The 24,160-nt window shown below is 37.1% G+C and overlaps 1 protein-coding gene across 1 annotated transcript in view; it reads left to right on the top strand.

Annotated features, from left to right (window-relative positions):
* LRRC9 (leucine rich repeat containing 9) overlaps nt 1-24,160 on the top strand; it is a 119,005-nt gene that overhangs the window by 74,600 nt on the left and 20,245 nt on the right. The window contains 4 exon segments of the mRNA XM_032405233.1: nt 1,240-1,348; nt 2,064-2,203; nt 5,820-5,956; nt 20,247-20,464. Coding sequence (XP_032261124.1) covers nt 1,240-1,348; nt 2,064-2,203; nt 5,820-5,956; nt 20,247-20,464 — 604 coding nt within the window.

Below are 24,160 nucleotides of genomic sequence, written 5' to 3' on the forward strand. Positions count from 1 at the left end.
TGCAAGTTTTATCAGATCACTTCCCTTCTCAACATTTTTCAGTGGCTTTCCACTGTCTACAGAATAAAATGTAAAATTTCTTTGTATGGCATAGAAGACTCTTTAATTACCTATTTTTATCTCTTGTAATCCTTACCTTTACTGCCCATTACTCTTTATGCTCCAGAAGTTCTAAAATATTCTAGTTCCTTAATCTCAATCACAAGATGCTATGATTCTGTTTCTGCCTTTGCTTGTACTTGTTCCACTACCTGGAACTCTTTCTAATTTGCCCAACAAACGCCTATAAATTCTCCAAGGCTCATTCTAGTATCTTTCTCCACTGTGTCCACTGTGAAGTGACTCCTGACTTCCCCAGATCAGTGTTTCTTTCCCTAAAATGCCAGTACATCTAACTCTATTATATCCACTTTCCTTCTTTGTTTTAATTTTTCTGGATCCCATTTCATGAGGGCAGAGACAGTATGTTTTCATATTTGTTGTAGCCTTTCCAAACACATTGTCTGTACTTGGAAAATACTAATAAAAATATACTGAATGAATGACTTATTAATGGATAAAAGTATGTCATAATCATAACTACAGGGTTTAGATTTGTTTAAAGAAGTGGTTAAGGCAAGGTAATTTAGCTTTATACTCTTCTCTATCATGGCTCAAAGGAAGGTGGAACAGTTGTAAAGCTATGGACTAGGAATCAAGCATTCTTTTTAATTACCAAAGCATCCTTACAAGGTGGAATGCCATAAAAGTTTTCAGGAGATTGCATAGAACACTTTTTTTTTCAAAGACCTCACCTGCTTTCTTCCCCTTTTCTTTTCCATCCCTAACGTCTTCCTGGTATTTCGGAAATAATGTGTTTCACATATATCCTCTGCAGCATATAACCTGAAAAATCTTATGATTTACTATATCAACTGCACTACAATTTCATGAACATGTATGTAAACTTATAAAGAAATTGGAGATGTTTATTTTAAAAGTTTCCTTTGTGATAGTGCTATGTTTATGTGGTAATGGACATTTTTAAAAGCAATCAAATTCTATGTCATTTTCTTACATAAGTGTCCAACAAAAACATATATTTATCCAATTATTTGACCCATACATTTAACACTAAGGCAATTTTTTTCATAGCATTTGTCAGATGAGTTATTTTTAAAATGTTTTTGGGATTGTACATGAATGATTCACCTACATAATTTTCCTATTAAAATTATGACTGTATTTATCTAAATTCAGAACTGTGGATTTGATTCCAGTTGACCAATTTAGAAATGTATGTAATGTGAATCTACAAAACAATAATCTTACCTCATTCAGTGGATTAATCTATCTGCCTAATGTGAAGGTGAGTCATTCACAGATTTTTTTTCTTTCAAGGTTTTCAATGCAAGTTGTAATCTTCTTTACTTTGGATTAAAATGTATTTTTATATTACTAAAGAAGAGAAATTATTCCTAAAGGTTTTTTTTCACCAAGCAAGAAAAAGTATTACTTTCCAAAATTATTTTGGTTGACCTCAGTTTTATATGATTGTCTTGTAAGCCGTAACTCTTACTCTGCAGTAGGAGATGGGATGGAAGGGTGCCTCTATAGTGAGTGGGTATGGAATGAAATTGGAGGATACTGAGGTTCTCAAAGCAGTCTTATTGCCTCCCGTCCTATATCTTTGGCTGAGCTATCTACAAAGGCCTTTTAAACATGGGGAAATGGTGATCTCTCCAACTAAAGAATTATTTCAACCATCTCAAGCTTGAAGAAGTCAGGAGCGCAGATTGAGAACTTTGAGCAGCTTTCTAGGGTCTCCATTATTTTGTTTGAAATCTTATAATTTCCCAGCAAGTCAGATTATAAAAAACACATTCAAAGTCAAGTTCAGACCATTTGGGATATAAAAATTTATGTAATTTTTAACACTGATATATTATTAAATTATGTTGTATAGATCAAGTTTTATCTATACCATCTTAATAGTTTTTAGGATGTTGATAATCTCAAACCAAAAATATATATACAGCAGTTTTCATATTTAAATGTCTAATTAATAGGTGTTCTTTCCATAGGTCTTATGCCTCAATTATAATCATATTGAATCCATCATGCCCAGAGTAAAACCTCAGACTCACTTGACCAACAGACAGCTACTCTACCAGAAAGTGCCTTCAAGTGGCTACGGACAACAAGGAACTTCAAAAATAAACAGGTTACTATTCTTTTTTTCACAATTATAAAAAATTTGGTTGGGAGTTTAAAAAGCAGGTTTTTGCTATCACTACTGCTTTAGTGATAGCAGTAACATAACATTTCTCTCACTTTAATACTTATTTAATAGCCACATGCCAATAAAAAAGTCACAAATAAAAAGATACTCAAAATAGTCTTTTGTCATTGCTTTTTCCCTGCTTCCTCCATTTCATACCCATATTGTAAAGAAAAAAAGAAAATGAGAAGATCTTGTATGTTTAATGTTTTTTTAATTAAGATGCAATTCACATACCATAACCTCACCCTGTATGTACAATTTGGCGATTATTTTAGTATATACACAAAGTTATCCAACCACTATGACCATCTAATTCTAAAGTGTTTTCATCACCCCACAAAAGAACTCATTACCCAGTAGCATGGACTTAGGTTTCTTTTAACATTTGTTTTGTTTGTGTTTGTAAATTATTTATCTGGTCATTTATTGCTCCAGCACCAACGGAAAAGATACTTTACAAAGAAGATCACATACCTCCCACCTTCGGACACATTTCTGGTAGAACACAAAGAGATACACATATCTCCAACATGGAATATTTTCATTCCAGTTATCCCAATGAAGAGTTGTGTTTTCATCCACATTTACTGAAGTATAATTTACGTATACTAAAACTCACCAATTTAAGTGTACAGTTTAATGAATTTTGACAAATGTATTCAGTCATACAACCATTACTACAGTCAAGGTACAAACTATTCCCATCCCAAAAACCTACCTTACATCTTTTGCAATCCCCTGCCCCACACCCTGGCCCCTAGAAACAACCACTGATCTGCTTTCTATCACTATTGGGTTTTTTGCCTTGTTCCAGAATTTCTTATGATTGTAAGGACTCTTCTGTGTCTGGCTTCTTTCACTTAGCATAATTCTTTTGAGATTCATCTATGTTGTTTCTTTTTTTTTTATGTTATGTTAATCACCATACATTACATCATTAGTTTTTGATGTAGTGTTCCATGATTCATTGTTGTACACAAATCATCTATGTTGTTTCAAATGTCAGGAATTCATTTCATTTTACTGCTGAATAGTATACCATTATAGATGATGTGACAAATTGTTTATCCACTTATTGTTGATGAGCATTTGGGTTGTTTCCAGTTTGAGGCTAGTTTGATTAAAGCTGCTATGAATATTTCATTTATACATATCCTTTATATTGGGACTATTCATATTTTCACCAGCTTTACTGAAGTACAGTTTACATACCATATTCACTCACTTTAGGTATATAATTTTTCCCAAATTTATAGTTGTACAACTATTACCACAATACACTTTTAGAACATTTCTATCACACACCAAAAAGATCTGTCATGTCCATTTGCAGTCAGTTCCCTTTCCCAGTTCTAGCTCCAAGAAACCACGAATCCACTTTCCATAGAGTTGTATTTTCTAGACATTGCCTATAAAGAGAATCATATAATATATGGTCTTTCATATCTGACTTCTTACACTTGGCATAATGTTTCTGAGGTTTAGCTATGTTATAACATCTGTTAGTAGTTCATTCCTTTCTATTGCTGAATATGTTGGGTATTCCATTGGATGGATATGCCATATTCCATTTATCCATTCACCAGTTGATGGACATTTGGATTGCTTCCACCTTGGGGCTAGTATTAATAATGCTGCTATAAACATTTGTGTAGAAGTATTTGCAACTTATGTTTTCATTTCTCTTGGGTAGAAACTTAGGAGCAAAATTCTGGGTCATATGGTAATTTCATGTTTAACTTTTTAAGAAACTACCAAACTGTTTTCCAAAGTGGTTGTACCATTTTACATTACTAATAAGAGTTTATGAGGATTCTAATTTCTCCACATCCTCACCAATACTTATTGTTTATCTTTTTTATTACAACCATTCCAGTGGATTTGAAGTGGCATCTCATTAATTTATAAGCATTTTCTCTCAATGACTTATATTTTCATTTTCTTAAATGGTGTCATCAACTTTTTCTCTTACAGATTGTGATTTTGGTATTGTACATAACAACTCTTCGCCTAACCTAATGTCACAAAGATTTTCTCATGTTTTATTCAAAAAGTTTTATGTTTTTTTCTCTTACATTTAGGACTAAGATCCATTCTAATTTTTGTGTATATTATGAGGTAGAATGTTAGTTCTACATTCATCTTTTTGCATGTGGATATCCATTTGTCCCAGCATCCTTTCCCTTTCCCCCATTGAATTGTCTTGGTATCTTTGTTGAAAATCAATTGACCATAAATGTAAAAGTTTATTCCTGGACTCTCTATTATACACCATTGATCTCTCTGCCCTTTTGCCAGTACCAGACTAGTTTGATTACTGCAGCTTAAAAGTTTTGAAATCAGAGATTATAAACCCTCCCAACTTTTTCATGAGAGACTATGGACTCTGAGAAACAAATTGAGGGTTCTAGAGGGGAGGGGGGTGGGGAGATGGGTTAGCCTGGTGATGGGTATTAAAGAGGGCATGTACTGAATGGAGCACTGGGTGTTATACACAAACAGTGAATCATGGAACACTGCATCAAAAACTAATGATGTAATGTATGGTGATTAACATAATAAAAAATAAATAAATAAATATTGTTTTGAATATTCTGAGTTCTTTACATTTTCTTATAAATAAGAAACTTTTTTTTGGGTTGGGGGAAATCCTGCTGGACTTTTAATGGAGATTGCATTGAATCAATTGATCAGTTTGGGGAGAACTGCTATTTTAGTAATATTGAGTCTTCTAATCCACGAACAGAAAATATTTCTCCACTTACATAATCATTAATTTATCTCCACAATGTTTTATAGTTTTCTGTGTATACATTTTACACAACTTTTGTTAAATTTTTCTGAAGTATTTTGTTCTTTTTTATACTATTGTGAGTAGAATTCTTAATTTCATTCTTAGTTTATTGATGATGTGGAGACATTCAATTAATTTTTGTATATTAATCTTGCTGAACTCATTTATTAGTGCAGTAATAGTTTTTTGGTGAATTCCTTAGGATTTTTTAAATATAAAATCATGTCATCTGGGGGTGCCTGGCTGGCTCAGTCGTTAAGCATCTGCCTTCAGCTCAGGTCATGATCCCAGGGTCATGGGATCGAGCCCCGCATCGGGCTCCCTGCTCAGCGGGAAGCCTGCTTCTCCCTCTCCCACTCCCCCTGCTTGTGTTCCCTCTCTCGCTGTCTGTCAGATAAATAAATAAAATCTTAAAATAAATAAATAAATAAAATAAAATCATGTCATCTGAAAATAAAGACAGTTTTACTTATTCTTTTCCAATGTGGATGCATCTTTTTTCTTTTTTTGACTGATTGTGCTAGCACTTGCTTTTCATTTCAAATAACTCTTTCTGTACTTTGTTCTTTACCATATAAAAATATTTTTAAAGAATAAAAAGTGATTATTATATTAAACACAAAGAGATAACATTATAGTTAAATTCTGATTTACTAGTAAATTAATTTTTTTAAACTTCAACTTATAGTAAGTAAATACCAGATTTTTTATGATATAGCTCATTTGAAATTAAATTTATGGGCTCAAACTTATGTATTTCAGAGAAACAATGAGCAGTGAAAATCTGCCTCCAATAATGCACAGTTTAGAAGTGCTTCATTTGGGCTACAATGGAATTTGTAATTTAATTCAGCTACAGCTTAACAGACTAAGAAATTTAAAATTCCTCTTTCTACAGGGTGAGTAGCAGCACTGTCAATGTGTAAGTCTTTATTATTAAAAATTGATTTGATAATACTGTTTTAATAAACAAATATTAGCATCAACATTTACTTAAAACAGATTGATAAAAATATTTCAGTAATCACAAAAGGGTTTTTCTTGGGTTATTTATGTAAATAATGTAAATGCAATATTCTAGGGCTACAGAATATTGTATTTCTAGCCCTAGAAAGTGCAATGTTCTGGGGTTATATATGATATTATATCATAATATACTTTTACATCATGTTCAATTAAAAAACCAATAGAGGGCGCCTGGGTGGCTCAGTTGGTTAAGCGACTGCCTTCGGCTCAGGTCATGATCCTGGAGTCCCGGGATCGAGTCCCGCATCGGGCTCCCTGCTCGGCAGGGAGTCTGCTTCTCCCTCTGACCCTCCTCCCTCTCATGCTCTCTGTCTCTCATTCTCTCTCAAATAAATAAAATCTTTATAAAAAAAAAAAAAAAAAAAAAAACCAATAGAAAGTAACCAGTTAGTAATTCACAAGTACTTATTAAACCCAAAATTGGGCTAAGTACTAAGAAATATACAGAAACACTATATTATTGTAATTATATATAGTTGAGATCCTTGCTCTAAAGTAGTTCAATATCTACCTGTGAAGATACACTGAAAGAAAGATGAATTAGTTCTGAGTAATTATGTGTTACTAATTTAAGTGCAACAGAAGTTTAGAGAAAAGAGAAATTGAAACACATAGAGGACTTTTTGAATGACTGATAAAATTTAGATTGAGGTTGAGCACGACCAATAGTTTTGCAAGTAGTGGGGAGGAGAAGAGTCACAAGAGCATGATTGTGGTGTCTGTGGGCCAACATTTGAAAAGGGACCAACCTGATAAAAACAGAGTATGCAGTTCTCTGAGAGAGTTATAAAGCCTCTAAACATGATCAATTTGATGTAGAATGATCATTTTGCAGTTGAAAATGGGTAGGAGTTGTAAATCTTTAGAAAAGTGGAATGAGGAAAAAACAGTTTGGAACATTAGCCTAACAATAATTATTTAATGACATAGAAGAAAGGTTGGAAGATGCATTATTGAGATATGTGGGGAGATATTTGTATAGTTGATATGAGTATAACTTTTTTCTGAAACACAGGCTTTTCTAGACCATATTTTAAAAAAACTTAATGCATCTTTTTGCCTATCAAAGGTACTGTCAGTTGCCTCAAAAACACAGAGACTTAAGCCTTAAAAGAACAAGAAATTGAGCACAACCATGACCAGATCTTTGAAAAGATACAGTGACATACAAAAAAAGCAGACAACCTAATCCTGGAAAGTCTATTTAAATCTAATAACGTAAAAGGGGAGTGTGTTCTCTTGCCATGGCTAGCGTGGCAAATCAGAATGGAGCAGTCTCATGCAGGGAAAGAGGCAGTTGACTGACAATTATGGCTATCATTTATTGAGTCATTAGGCAAGGTATTTGTCTACAAGGATTATCTCGTTCAACCTTCACAGCAACTCAACATGGTAAATAATTTTATATGCATTTTACAAAAAAAAAGAAATTAAATCTCAGTAGGGTTAAATAATTTGCCTAAGTTTACACCAGTGGATGGTGTGGTGCGGAGTCAAACACAGCTCTGTCTGACTTCAAAGCACATGCATTTTCTTTTTTTTAAAATTTTTTTTATTAACATATAATGTATTATATGTATTGTTTCAGGGGTACAGGTCTGTGATTCACAAGTCTTACACAATTCACAGCGCTCACCATAGCACATACCCTCCCCAATGTCCATCACCCCATCCCTCCCACCCCCCTCCACTCCAGCAACCCTCAGTTTGTTTCCTGAGATTAAGAGTCTTTTATGGTTTGTCTCCCTCTGTGATTTCATCGTTTCATTTTTCCCTTCCTTCCCCTATGATCCTCTGTCTTGTTTCTCAAATTCCTCGTATCAGTGAGATCATATGATAATTATCTTTCTCTGACTGACATATTTCGCTTAGCATAATACCCTCTAGTTCCATCCACATCGTTGCAAATGGCAAGATTTCATGTTTTTTTGATGGCTGCATAATATTCCATTATATATATATACCACATCTTCTTTATCCATTCATCTGTTGATGGACATCTTGGCTCTTTCCATAGTTTGGCTATTGTGGACATTGCTGCTATAAACATTGGGGTGCACATACCCCTTCAGATCACTACATTTGTATCTTTGGGGTAAATACCCAGTAGTGCAATTGCTGGGTCGTAGGGTAGCTCTATTTTCAACTTTTTGAGGAACCTCCATACTGTTTTCCAGAATGGCTGCACCAGCTTGCATTCCCACCAACAGTGTAGGAGGGTTCCCCTTTCTCTGCATCCTTGCCAACATCTGTCGTTTCCTGACTTGTTAATTTTAGCCATTCTGACTGGTGTGAGGTGGTATCTCATTGAGGTTTTGATTTGGATTTCCCTGGTGCCAGGTGATGTTGAGCACTTTTTCATGTGTCTGTTGGCCATTTGGATGTCTTCTTTGCAGAAGTGTCTGTCCATGTCTTCTGTCCATTCTTGATTGGATTATTTGTTCTTTGGGTGTTGAGTTTGGTAAGTTCTTTATAGATTTTGGATACTAGCCCTTTATCTGATATGTCATTTGCAAATATCTTCTCCCATTCTGTTGGTTGTCTTTTGGTTTTGTTGACTGTTTCCTTTGCTGTGCAAAAGCTTTTTATCTTGATGAAGCCCCAGTAGTTCATTTTTGCCTTTGCTTCCCTTGCCTTTGGCAATGTGTCTAGGAAAGTCGCTGTGGCTGAGGTTTTTAAAGAGGTTGCTGCCTGTGTTCTCCTCAAGGATTTTGATGGATTCCTGTCTCACATTTAGGTCTTTCACCCATTTTGAGTCTATTTTTGTGTGTGGTGTAAGGAAATGGTCCAGTTTCATTCTTCTGTATGTGGTTGTCCAGTTTTCCCAACACCATTTGTTGAAGAGACTGTCTTTTTTCCATTGGACATTCTTTCCTGCTTTGTCAAAGATTAGTTGACCATAGAGTTGAGGATCCATTTCTTGGCTCTCTATTCTGTTCCATTGATCTATGTGTCTGTTTTTGTGCCAGTACCATACTGTCTTGATGATGACAGCTTTGTAAAAAGAGCTTGAAGTCCGGAATTGTGATGCCACCAGCTTTGCTTTGCTTTTCAACATTCCTCTGGCTATTTGGGGTCCATTTTCTATCCAACACAAATGACATAAAAAGGGTCTGGGCTAGAATGGTGTCAGTGGGAAGGGTGAGTAAAAGGTGACTCCAAAATGCATTTTAAAAGAAGGAGGGGCGCCTGGGTGGCTCAGATGGTTAAGCGTCTGCCTTCGGCTCAGGTCATGATCCCGGGGTCCTGGGATCGAGCCCCACATCGGGCTCCTGGCTCAGCGGGGAGCCTGCTTCTCCCTCTCCCTCTGCCTCTCTCCCTGCTCATGCTCTCTCTCTATCTCTCTCAAATGAATAAATAAAAAATCTTAAAAAAGGGGGCGGAGCAAGATGGCGGAGGAGTAGGAGACCTGGATTTCCTCTCCTCTCAGGAATTCAGCTGGATAGGGATCAAACCATTCTGAACACCTACAAACTCAACAGGAGATCAAAGAAAAGAAGAGCAACAACTCTCTGAACAGAAAAGCGACCACTTTTTGGAAGGTAGGACGTGCAGAGAAGTGAATCCGAGGCGATATTCGGGAGGATAGACGGCGGGGGAGGGGCCTCCGACGGCCGCTTCTGGCAAGTGATAGAGCCACGGAGCACAAAATCGGAACTTTTAAAAGTCTGCTCCGCTGAGGGACGTCACTCTGGTGGCGAAGTGGGTGGTGGAACCCTCGCGGGACAGTGTGGTCTCAGGACCCTCGGGGTCACAGAAAGACCGGGGGTGCCTGAGTGCGGCAGAGCTCCCAAGTATCGGAGCAGGGAAGCCGGCTGCAGAGACGGAGCCCAGGCGCGGGCTCTCAGCTCGGGGCTGCTATAAACCGTGATCCGCGGCACAGTCGGGCCACAGCTCCTCCAGCAGGGACCCAACAAGCGGCAGATCCGGGGAGACTCACCTTCTTCCCCCGGGAGGAGAGGTGCGGGAGCACACCGCGGGGATCTGCTGGGTTTGGAGACTCCACCGGGGTCGGGTGCCAGATAGAAAGGCGCGGTCACAGGCCAGGTGAGCGCGGAGTGCGGCCGGAGACCGGGGAGACGGGAGTGACTGACTGCTTTTCTCTGGGGGCTTGCTGAGGAGCGGGACCCCGAGTTCTCGGCTCCGCCGGGGCGGAGACTGGGAGGCTGCCATTTTCACTCTCCGCCTCCAAAGCTGTACGGAAAGCTTGCAGGGAACAAAAGCTCCGGAGAGCAAACCCGAGCAGATTACTTAGCCCGGACCAGCAAGGGCGGGGCAATTTTGCCTCCGGCAAAGACATTTGGGAACCACGGCAACAGGCCCCTCCCCCAGAAGATCAGCAAGAACAGCCAGCCAAGACCAAGTTTACCGATCAATGAGAACGGCAGAACTCCAGCGCTAGGGGAACACTGCACATAGAATTCATGGCTTTTTTACCATGATTCTTTAGTCTTTCAAAGTTAATTATTTTTTTTAACTGTCTTTCTTTTTTCCTTTTTTCTTTTTTTTTGAATTTTTCTTTTTCCCTTTTTCAACCAACATCTTATCAATCCCTTTTTTAAAAAAAAACATTTTTATTTTTCATTTTTAAAGTCATATTCTATCCCTTCATAGTAGTTACCCGTATTTTTGGCATATATATATAAGTTGTTCTCTCTTTAAAATCTTGAGATAGTTTCTTCTAACAGATCAAAATATACTCTAAATCTCTAGTGTATGGTTTTTTTCTACTCCCCTGCCTGATCACATTCTCTCCCTTTTTTCTTTCTTTCTTTTTTTTTTAATCCTCTTCTTTCTTTTTTCAAACAACTTATCAAATCCTTTTTTAAAATTTTTTATAATTTCCATCTTTACAGTCATATTCCATCCCTTCATCATATCAACCCTTATTTTTGTACATATATAAGTTTTTCTTTCTTTAAAATTTTGGGAGGGACTTTCTTTTAACAGACCAAAATACACCCAAAATCTAGTGTGTGGCACTGATCTATAATCCAGCCTGATCATATTTGATCACATTCTGTTTTTGTTTTGTTTTGTTTTGTTCTGCTTTTGTTTGTTTTTATCTTTATCTTTTTCTTTTTTCTTTTTTTCTTTCCTTTTCTTTTTTCTCTCTTTCCCTTTCTTTTCCCACTGCTTCAGGTCTTTTCTGATTTGTTTAGAGTATATTTTCTGGGGACGTTGTTACCCTGCTAGCATTTTGTTCTCTCATTAATCTATTCTCCTCTGCACAAAATGACAAGACGGAAAAAATCACCTCAACAAAAAGAACAAGAGGTAGTACCGACTGCCAGAGACCTACTCAATACGGACATTAGTACGATGTCAGATCTAGAGTTCAGAATCATCACTTTAAAGATACTAGCTGGGCTTGAAAAAAACATGGAAGTTATTAGAGAAACCCTTTCTGGAGAAGTAAAAGAACTAAAATCGAACCAAGTAGAAATCAAAAAGGCTATTAATGAGGTGCAATCAAATATGGGGGCACTAACTGCTAGGATAAATGAGGCAGAAGAAAGAATCAGTGAGATAGAAGACCAAATGATGGAAAATAAAGAAGCTGAGAAAAAGAGAGATAAACAACTACTGGATCACGAGGGCAGAATTCGAGAAATAAACGATACCATAAGACGAAACAACATTAGAATAATTGGGATCCCAGAAGAAGAAGAAAGAGAGAGAGGTGCAGAAGGTATAATGGAGCAAATTATAGCAGAGAACTTCCCTAATTTGGGGAAGGAAACAGGCATCAAAATCCAGGAGGCACAGAGAACCCCTCTCAAAATCAATAAAAATAGGTCAACACCCCGACATCTAATAGTAAAACTAACGAGTCTCAGAGACAAAGAGAAAATCCTGAAAGCAGCTCGGGAGAAGAGATCTGTAACCTACAATGGTAGAAACATTAGATTGGCAACAGACTTATCCACAGAGACCTGGCAGGCCAGAAAGGACTGGCAGGACATATTCAGAGCACTAAATGAGAAAAATATGCAGCCAAGAATACTATATCCAGCTAGGCTGTCATTGAAAATTGAAGGAGAGATAAAAAGCTTCCAGGACAAACAAAAACTAAAGGAATTTGCAAACACGAAACCAGCCCTACAACAAATATTGAAAGGGGTCCTCTAAGCAAAGAGAGAGCCTAAAAGCAACATAGACCAGAAAGGAACACAAACAATATACAGTAACAGTCACTTTACAGGCAATACAATGGCACTGAACTCCTATCTTTCAATAGTTACCCTGAATGTAAATGGGCTAAATGCCCCAATCAAAAGACACAGGCTATCAGATTGGATTAAAAAACAAGACCCATCGATATGCTGTCTGCAAGAGACTCATTTTAGACCCAAAGACACCCCCAGATTGAAAGTGAGGGGGTGGAAAACCATTTACCATGCTAATGGACACCAAAAGAAAGCTGGGGTGGCAATCCTTATATCAGACAAATTAGATTTTAAACCAAAGACTGTAATAAGAGATGAGGAAGGACACTATATCATACTTAAAGGGTCTATCCAACAAGAAGATCTAACAATTGTAAATATCTATGCCCCTAATATGGGAGCAGCCAATTATATAAGGCAATTAATAACAAAAGCAAAGAAACACATCGACAACAATACAATAATAGTGGGGGACTTTAACACCCCCCTCACTGAAATGGACAGATCATCTAAGCAAAAGATCAACAAGGAAATAAAGACTTTAAATGACACACTGGACCAAATGGACTTCACAGACATATTCAGAACATTCCATCCCAAAGCAACGGAATACACATTCTTCTCTAGTGCCCATGGAACATTCTCCAGAATAGATCACATCCTAGGTCATAAATCAGGTCTCAACCGGTACCAGAAGATTGGGATCATCCCCTGCCTATTTTCAGACCACAATGCTTTGAAACTAGAACTCAATCACAAGAGGAAAGTCAGAAAGAACTCAAATACATGGAGGCTAAAGAGCATCCTACTGAAGAATGAATGGGTCAACCAGGAAATTAAAGAAGAATTAAAAAAATTCATGGAAACCAATGAAAATGAAAACACAACTATTCAAAATCTTTGGGATACAGCAAAGGCAGTCCTAAGAGGAAAGTATATAGCAATACAAGCCTTTCTCAAGAAACAAGAAAGGTCTCAAGTACACAACCTAACCCTACACCTAAAGGAGCTGGAGAAAGAACAGCAAATAAAGCCTAAACCCAGCAGGAGAAGAGAAATAATAAAGATCAGAGCAGAAATCAATGAAATAGAAACCAAAAGATCAGTAGAACAGATCAACGAAACTAGGAGCTGGTTCTTTGAAAGAATTAACAAGATTGATAAGCCCCTGGCCAGACTTATCAAAAAGAAAAGAGAAATGACCCAAATCAACAAAATCATGAATGAAAGAGGAGAAATCACAACCAACACCAAGGAAATACAAACAATTATAAGAACATATTATGAGCAACTCTATGCCAACAAATTAGATAACCTGGAAGTAATGGATGATTTCCTAGAGATGTATCAACTACCAAAACTGAACCAGGAAGAAATAGAACACCTGAACAGACCTATAACCACTAAGGAAATAGAAGCAGTCATCAAAAATCTCCCAAAACACAAAAGCCCAGGGCCAGATGGCTTCCCAGGGGAATTCTACCAAACATTTCAAGAAGAATTAATACCTATCCTTCTGAAACTGTTCCAAAAAATAGAAATGGAAGGAAAACTTCCAAACTCATTTTATGAGGCCAGCATTACCTTGATCCCAAAACCAGACAAAGACCCCATCAAAAAGGAGAATTACAGACCAATATCCCTGATGAACATGGATGCAAAAATTCTCACCAAAATACTAGCCAATAGGATCCAACAGTACATTAAAAGGATTATTCACCACGACCAAGTGGGATTTATCCCTGGGCTGCAAGGTTGGTTCAACATCCGCAAATCAATCAACGTGATACAATACATTAACAAAAGAAAAAACAAGAATCACATGATCCTCTCAATAGATGCAGAAAAAGCATTTGACAAAGTACAGCATCCTTTCTTGATCAAAACTCTTCAGAGTATAGGGATAGAGGGTACATACCTCAATATCATAAAAGCCATCTATGAAAAACCTACAGCGAATATCATTCTCAATGGGGAAAAACTGAGAGCTTTCCCCCTAAGGTCAGGAACGCGGCAGGGATGTCCACTATCACCACTGCTATTCAACATAGTATTGGAAGTCCTAGCCACAGCAATCAGACAACAAAAAGAAATCAAAGGCATCCAAATTGGCAAAGAAGAAGTCAAACTCTCACTCTTTGCAGATGATATGATACTTTATGTGGAAAATCCCGAAGACTCCACCCCAAAACTGCTAGAACTCATACAGGAATTCAGTCAAGTGGCAGGATATAAAATCAATGCACAGAAGTCAGTGGCATTCCTATACACCAACAACAAGTCAGAAGAAAGAGAAATTAAGGAGTCGATCCCATTTACAATTGCACCCAAAACCATAAGATACCTAGGAATAAATCTAACCAAAGAGGCAAAGGATCTGTACTCAGAAAACTATAAAATACTCATGAAAGAAATTGAGGAAGACACAAAGAAATGGAAAAACGTTCCATGCTCATGGATTGGAAGAACAAATATTGTGAAGATGTCAATCCTACCTAGAGCAATCTACACATTCAATGCAATCCCCATCAAAATACCATCCACTTTCTTCAAAGAAATGGAACAAATAATCCTAAAATTTGTATGGAACCAGAAAAGACCCCGCATAGCCAGAGGAATGTTGAAAAAGAAAAGCAAAGCTGGCGGCATCACAATTCCAGACTTCCAGCTCTACTACAAAGCTGTCATCATCAAGACAGTATGGTACTGGCACAAAAAGAGGCACATAGATCAATGGAACAGAATAGAGAGCCCAGAAATGGACCCTCAACTCTATGGTCAACTAATCTTCGACAAAGCAGGAAAGAATGTCCAATGGAAAAAAGACAGTCTCTTCAACAAATGGTGTTGGGAAAATTGGACAGCCACATGCAGAAGAATGAAACTGGACCATTTCCTTACACCACACACAAAAATAGACTCCAAATGGTTGAAAGACCTCAATGTGAGACAGGAGTCCATCAAAATCCTAAAGGAGAACACAGGCAGCAACCTCTTCGACCTCAGCCGCAGCAACTTCTTCCTAGAAACATCGCCAAAGGCAAGGGAAGCAAGGGCAAAAATGAACTATTGGGACTTCATCAAGATAAAAAGCTTTTGCAAAGCAAAGGAAACAGTCAACAAAACCAAAAGACAACTGACAGAATGGGAGAAGATATTTGCAAATGACATATCAGATAAAGGGCTAGTATCCAAAATCTATAAAGAACTCATCAAACTCAACACCAAAAGAACAAAGAATCCAATCAAGAAATGGGCAGAAGACATGAACAGACATTTCTCCAAAGAAGACATCCAAATGGCCAACAGACACATGAAAAAGTGTTCAATATCGCTCGGCATCAGGGAAATCCAAATCAAAACCTCAATGAGATACCACCTCACACCAGTCAGAATGGCTAAAATTAACAAGTCAGGAAATGACAGATGTTGGCGGGGATGCGGAGAAAGGGGAACCCTCCTACACTGTTGGTGGGAATGCAAGCTGGTGCAGCCACTCTGGAAAACAGTATGGAGGTTCCTCAAAAAGTTGAAAATAGAGCTACCATATGATCCAGCAATTGCACTACTGGGTATTTACCCCAAAGATACAAAAGTAGGGACCCGAAAGGCTACGTGCACCCCGATGTTTATAGCAGCAATGTCCACAATAGCCAAACTGTGGAAAGAGCCAAGATGTCCATCAACAGATGAATGGATAAAGAAGATGTGGTATATATATACAATGGAATATTATGCAGCCATCAAAAGGAATAAGATCTTGCCATTTGCAACGACGTGGATGGAACTGGAGGGTATTATGCTGAGCGAAATAAGTCAAACAGAGAAAGACATGTATCATATGACCTCACTGATATGAGGAATTCTTAATCTCAGGAAACAAACTGAGGGTTGCTAGAGTGGGGGGTGGGGTGGGAGGGATGGGGTGACTGGGTGATGGACACTGGGGAGGGTATGTGTTCTGGTAAGCGCTGTGAATTGTGCAGGACTGTTGAATCTCAGATCTGTACCTCTGAAACAAATAATGCAATATATGTTAAGAAAGAAAAAAAGAAGAAGAAGAATGTAGCAGGAGGGGAAGAATGAAGGGGGGGAAATCGGAGCGGGAGAAGAACCATGAGAGACGATGGACTCTGAAAAACAAACTGAGGGTTCTAGAGGGGAGGGGGTTGGGAGGATGGGTTAGCCTGGTGATGGGTATTGAGGAGGGCACGTTCTGCATGGAGCACTGGGTGTTATGCACAAACAATGAATCATGGAACACTATATCTAAAACTAATGATGTAATGTATGGGGATTAACATAACAATAAAAAAAAATTAAAAATTAAAAAAAAATCTTAAAAAAAAAGAAGGAAATATTAGGACTTAGTGACTAATTAGACAGATAAGTAGAAGAAAAATAGTTCAAGATGTTTTCATTATTTCATTAGGAGATTGGGCAAAAGGAGGTACTAAAGCTAGATAAAGTCATTGGGAAAGGTTGCTAATTTGCAATAGGGAATGGTCAGTTTGTGTTGTGACAATTTTGAGATGTAAAAATGGAAACTTTTTCAAGCGGTAGTAATAGACCAAAGGTTAGTACTAGAAATGTGTATTTTGGAATTATACCAAAGGAGGTGACAGTAAGTGTATGTGCTTACTTAGAAAATAAGCATAGACAAAGAATGAAAGGCCAAAAGAGGTGTGGAGACATACCCCCATACACACATCCCATTATGCCCCTGACCCAGCATTAAGAAGGCTGGAGAAAAAAGAACCAGCAAAGCAGTCATACAAGAAATTTTGAAAGAAAACCAAGAAATGCAGACTCTAAATGTCAGAAAAAGAAAGGAGGAATGGCCTCAAAGTCAAATAATGGAAAGAATGAGACCTTTAAAAAAATGTTGAATTTTTTTAAAGAAAACTGGATTCAACAAAAAGAAGATCGCAACTGTCAGAGGATCAGATTTGGAAATGTGGGAAGAGCAAAACTCAAAGTGAAAACAATGTAGAGAGAAGTGGTTGGTTAGGCAGTAAAGGCACCAGATAGAGGTTGCATACTCAAGGAGCTTGTCCCTAAAAAGAAGGTAAGAAGTCAGAAGGTGGCTAGTGAGGTTATGAATATATCTGGAGGTTTATAAAGAGGTGAGTTAGGTTAAAGACCAAACAGGAGGAAATAATTCTGAGATCAATCTAAAAGGGCCAGAGAGCAAAAGCTGTAGGAGAGTACACAAATGTAAGCAGTGATAAGATGAGGCCATGCCAGGGTCCACAAGAGAGAGCTTATGAACTTACATTTCACATATTGTGTTAAATTTGCAAGAAGATGGGCAAAGTGGAGTCTTTGGGGAAGGGCAGAGTGAGGCTGTAGGGAAGCAAGTTAGAATCTTAAGGATTAGAGGTCAAATCTATCTAAAATTTAACTGTTAAGTCTTAAGTGGGTGTTTTTCAAACAATGGTAAATGCTCCTAGTTAAAGAAATGTAGGGGTGCCTGGGTGGCTCAGTCAGTTAAGCGTCTGCCTTGGGCTCCGGTCATGATCCCAGGGTCCTGGGATCAAGCCCCACACGGGGCTCCGGGCTCAGTGGGGAGCCTGCTTCTCCCTCTCCTGCTCCCCCTGCTAGTGTGCTCTCTCTCTTTCTCTCTCTGTCAGATAAATAAATAAAATCTTAAAAAAAAGAAAGAAAGAAATCTAACATTCCTGAAATCACATTCAGCATAGTTGCTTTGGAGTTTTCTTTCTTAAACATGTTTAATGAACATTCTAAAATGAGTAGTGGCAAAAAATATGCTATGGCAGACATTCAGCACTTGAAACTATTATGTATAATTTTTATACCACTGGCTTCAAAATATAAAAAGCAATAGTCTAAAGACATAATTGCATGAAAGTTAATATATTAACACAACTGAGACACTTTTCTCAATCTGACTTGAAAAAACTTTTTTCATTTACAAGCAAGGCTCTGGTAAAGTTTCAAAGTCTGTGATTTATTTCTGTGAGCAATTTTATTGAAGGTTGTGATGTTTAAACTTCTCCATAAGAATAGAACAAAAAAAGGTAAATTTACCATAGTTCACCAATTTTGAGATACCCGCTTATTTTTTTAACATATCTGAAATCTGGCATGTATTAATTGATAGCATGTCATAGTTTACCTAACCAATTTTTTTCCTTTCTTAGTATACATAAAATACTGACATATCTTAACAATTGTTTTAGTCTTAAATTTGATGAAATATGTTACGTTTCAAGGAGACGAATTTCAAGATCACAGGATGCACATTCAATCATATATTAGTTTGCTAGGGCTGCCATAACAAAACACCACAAGCTGGATGGCTCAAACAACATATTTATTTCCTCACAGTTCTAGAGACTAGAAGGCCAAGGTCAAGATGTCAGCAGGGTTGGTTCTGAGGCCCTCTCTTTTTGGTTTATTAGATGGCCTCTATGTCTTCAGGTGATCTTCCCTCTACATGTATCTGTGTCCTAATATCTTCTTATAAGGACACCAGTCATACTGGATTAGAGCCCACCCCAAAGCTCATTTAACCATAGCTACCTCTTTAAGACCCTATCCCCAAATACAGCCACATTCTGAGGTACTAGGGGTTAAGACTTCAACATATGAATTTTGGGGGGGGGTCATAATTCAGCCCATAATAAACAAGGAGGATGAATAGTCAATGAAATATAGTATGGTATAGTAGAAGCAACACTGAGCTTAAGATGTAAAGGACTACGTTAGGCCTGGTGTTGCCACTTTTATATCTTTGTGCAAGTCACTTAATTCCTGACCTCAGTTTTCTGATTATTAAAAATGATAATATTTTCCCTGTCCTATCTTGAGACTCCAGTAGAAAACACATATAAAAGCATTTTGCCAACTCAAGGGTCCTCTTCTCATTAATTATCATTATCATTAATACTTACAAAGCTATTGACTGCTACAATAGAGAGAAATAAGTCAATCAGAGAAAGACAGGTATCATATGATCTCACTGATATGAGGAATTCTTAATCTCAGGAAACAAACTGAGGGTTGCTGGAGGGGGGTGGGAGGGATGGGGTGGCTGGATGATAGACATTGGGGAGGGTATGTGCTATGGTGAGCACTGTGAATTGTGTAAGACTGATGAATCACAGACCTGTACCTCTGAAACAAATAATATATTATATGTTAAAAAAAAAAAAAAAGAAGATAGTAGGAATGGAAAAATGAAGGGGGGAAAGCAGAGGGGAGACGAACCATGAGAGACTATGGACTCTGAGAAACAAACTGAGGGTTCTAGAGGGGAGGGGGTGTGGGGGGATGGGTTAGCCTGGTGATGGGTATTAAAGAGGGAACGTATTGAATGGAGCACTGAGTGTTATACGTAAACAATGAATCATGGAACACTGCATCAAAAACTAATGATGTAACGTATGGTGATTAATATAATAAAATAAAATTTAAAAAAAGAGAAATCATAGATTATAAAGAAAGGATTGAGATTTCAAAGAATGTAATGAGTGCTTAATTCATTTTTAATTTTTTAATGTGGTTGTGCAAAAATATGTTGAGAAAGAAATAATAGCATTATTAAGGTATATTCTTCCAACTTAAAACACAATTCATTTACTAATAAAGATTTAAATATACGTATTTGAATACCTATTAGAATAATCAGATATACTCAGGAAGTATATCTTCTGCAGCACTTCTATACATCTACTTTTGTCAATACCAACTATTTTAGCACTCAATTACTGAACAGACAGATTGGGTCAATTACATACATTGTATACTTCATATCTTTGTCTTTCAAACATAAAGGAGAAATTTTACCAAATATTATTTGATAATGATGGTACCTTCCTATAAATACATTTCTATTTCTCATTGGAAATATGTTCTTTTTAATATTTTACTTTTTAAAAAAGCATTTTATAAAAAATATTTAAGATAGGTAACCTTTTATTCAGAATGTTTGGGCTCACCTGACATATCATGACTTATGTTTCTCCAGGGAATGAAATTAGTCAAATTGAAGGGCTTGACAATTTAGTAGTCCTTCAGGAATTGGTAGTGGACCATAACCGCATCAGAGCATTTAATGATAGTGCCTTTGCCAAACCAAGCTCTCTGTTGGCACTTCACCTGGAAGAAAACAGACTACGAGAGCTGAGCAAATTACAACCTTTGGTAAAACTAGAGAAACTCTTCCTAGGATATAATAAAATCCAGGTAACATTATTTTGTTTGTTACAAGATTTACAAGACTTAACTCCTCTGAACATAAAGGTTCCAAACACACCAATGAAAACTCTGCTGGCATGTTACCTTATTTATATGCCATGTAAATACTCTGTGAAGCAGAGGCATATAGTCTGTGATGCAAAGATGTCCACTCTGCTTCTAGACTTACAAACCCAACCAACCCACATGCATACACCTGCTAAAAAAAAAGTTAGCTCTAAATGTTCTAAGCTCTTTTCAGCAGTCCCCTCTAAGAGATCTCTTGTTCTTGACTGCTCTTGGTCCAAGCTATTTCTGCATCTCAATCCCAGACTTCCTCTGGACCTTTAAACTTGGCATTTGTCCTTGGTGTACCTAACATTTGAATCAGTTCCTGATAATGGACCTTGACTTGGCTTTAATATTCCATCTCTACCCACTCAAGGCTTCCCTTAGATAAGGTCCTGCTTTAGTTTTACCTGCTCAGAATTCAACCTGTTTCCATAAGGCACTGTCCGAACTGAGCCTGCCCAGACTCTCTCCTGATATAGTATGCAGATAAGAGGGTTAAAGGTATACATAACTTTACACAGCCCTAACATTTCTCTCAGTGTTTTGGTGATGATCTGCTAGCCCTCCTCTTACCATTTTTACTACTTCTATCCATACCTCTAAGACAAATCTCAAAGACAAAATGAAATGTGGACTTCGACCCAAGAGCAGAGACCAAGTATATCTTGCCACATTTGTATCAGAATACAGCTTGGTGCCTGGTACATAGTAATTAGGCAATCAGTATTTGTGGCTCTACTACTAGAGTTCAGGAAGCCCTTTCTAGAGTGATATAAAAGCCTGTTCAAGGCTAGATGGGAATCATGAGCACTGTCCCACATAGCAACTAGGAAATATACATACAGAGAAAAATGGCATACAATTAATTTATCAGGATTCAAACAACATTCATCTGAGAAAAGCCTTCCAAACTGGCAACGATTCTTACAAAGCTTTATCCAGAGGAAATCTAAATTGGGAAAATTGCAATCCTATGGAAAATCTTTCCAGTGATAGCAACTGAGCTAACACAAAGGATTGTCATATCGGACTTAACATGCATAGGAGATCTTACCCAGTATCAAGCTTTACTATAATTTCAAGGATACACAGGGTCTGGGACATTCCTGTGGCTTCTCAGGTCCTTTCTTTCTGTATACTCTCTAGCTTAGATTAAAATATAAGATCTCCAAGTAAGATTTTGTGTGAGTGATCTCATACAACAAGGGAGTGTTTCATTTATGAAATGCCTCCATTTTATACTTGAGTTTACGTGATATTTTATAGGGAGCCATGCCTGATAATTCTATAGTTGTAGGTTTATTAACTATAAGCAGTCCTTAACCAGGGAGATCCTGCTAAGAGTATTTCATAAATAAGGACCTTTTTCCTAGTAAATATCACTGGTCTGTTTGACAGCACAGCTATTTACCAGCATAATTACAAAGAGATTAGACCAGGTAACTTGCTTTTCCCCAGGAGTGTCCCTGCCCCACATCCCCACCCTTCTAACCCACTAAAGGAAGAGAGTGAATGGCAGATCCACTGTTGTAACAACTTCCTCCCCAGTAACTTAAGCAAGATAATGCCTAGTCAAGGTTATTTTTATAAAAATTTAACATAGCTAATAGATAACCTGTATGATAAATCATGGGAAATTATACATACATCATGGAATGAAGGGATATTGATTATTTAATGATCAGCCCTCCATTGTCTATTTTTATCCTCAAAGTAGTATTTTTCCTTGAATTTAGATTGACTGTTATACCATCAGACTTATTCTAACTATTAATATTACAGTACCTTAATATGACCATACATTTAGCTGGGAAACTAACTAAAAGGAATAAGAAGTTGAGTTGGAGATTCTGTTTAATTCTACTGAAAATATTATGTTCTTCAAAATTCTTAACTGTCTATTCAGATTTTCTTTTTGGGAGAGATTTTTTCTCTCTCGATTCATACCAACATGGGTAGGCTGACACCAGCATTAATTTCCACAATGGGCAATCAGATTATAACCCTTGGGTTGATAAAGACCTCTAGAATAGGAGGGAAAAGGCATAGAAAAATTAGGAAAACAATACTTCAAATGAAGATACATGCAGCCCTGCATTAACCTACTTTAAAATCTTTCATAAACTGCATATCCTTGACAACAGATTCCAGTGTGAAGCTTTTCACTTAGCCATCATGACCCATAATGTAGATTTGGAAAATTGTTGCCTATAGTCCTGCCTTTGCAGATAGAATCCCAGAAACACAACTGAAAGGTGAGTTCTTTAATTCAGCTTTACAGTCCTATTTGGTTCCTGTGTCTAAATGATTCCCCTATCTGGCATCAAACAACTGTACCTACTTTAAAACATCTCAGTAATCACCTGAGGCTGGAAATGACTCCAGGAAATAGTCCATTGCTATTTCTTGCCCTAAATGAAAGGCCCCAATCTAAGCCTAACTATTACTAATCATGATTGCCATAAGTGATTATCCTGAAAATGTACTCAAAAGGTAACAACTATTGGTGTGCTGGTTAATGTTTAATGGCTTGCTCTGCAGGGAAAAAAAGTCCTAATCAATAGCATTTGTCAATTTCCATGGTATAATTTCTTCCACCACAGCCAATTTCAAGCTAAAACACCATCTCACAAAATTCCTAAAAATTTGCCAAATTTAGCCTTTAGAAAGTAAGTCCAACACTCCATTGTAAAAAAAATACCTTACATTAAAAATGGGAAGTCATCAGCCCTCTTCCCCAATTATGAACATATTCGTTTTCTTGATATCTCTTTATACCAGCATTATCCTCTACAAATTTAACACTGTTTCTCATATTAACATCTTCCATGAGAAACAAACATTTTAATTAGAAACACTTCACTAGTGAACACTGCCAAACTCTGTTTAATTTGAGAAAATGAGAAAATAATTGAGAAAAGACTTTTCACCTTTCTATGCTTTCCATTCAGGCTTTGGTTCCACAGACAGGAACTACCTGTGGGTCAAATGCATAATATCTCTACAGATAATTGACTGTCAGAGCTTTTCCAAAGTCCTCCTTTATGACATTTCTAAGATCAAAATTGTAAAGATCAGCTGTTTTAATCCAATTCCACTTCCAAATGGTCTAAAATAGGTCTAAATTTTTTTATAGTTGTTGATGAATTGGCTATGTCTACTTGTCATTCCAAATAAGAATAGGAGCGTATCAATAATTTTATTTTATTACTATAAACTAGCAGCAAACTGAAGTTGAGCTTGTCACCTAAATTTTGTCAAAAATAGCATTTTAAAAAATAATTTTGCAAAAGTTAAATGTGTATTTGCAAACTTTCATTAGTGTTAAATAGGTAATAATAAATAACCCCATCCAGTAGTGAAGACAAGTCATTCAACTAGAAAAATAGTTTTTCAACTATATATACTCCCAGAAAATATATCAGGATGTAGTCCACTCAGTATCACATATTCCTTTATGGTTAAGGTTGTGTTTAAAATTATTTAGACTGGATTTACCATTTTTCCACATTTCTGGTTCAATCCTCTGGAGAATTAACCAAATATAATCTCAGCCCTAGACCATAATTTTTCTGAGAAGAAATTTGGTCTTTTCTTGCAAGTGCTGCTATATGGCCTATTTCCCCTATTAGA

Source organism: Phoca vitulina, unplaced genomic scaffold (assembly GCF_004348235.1).
Source record: "Phoca vitulina isolate PV1807 unplaced genomic scaffold, GSC_HSeal_1.0 scaffold7, whole genome shotgun sequence".
NCBI lineage: Eukaryota > Metazoa > Chordata > Mammalia > Carnivora > Phocidae > Phoca > Phoca vitulina.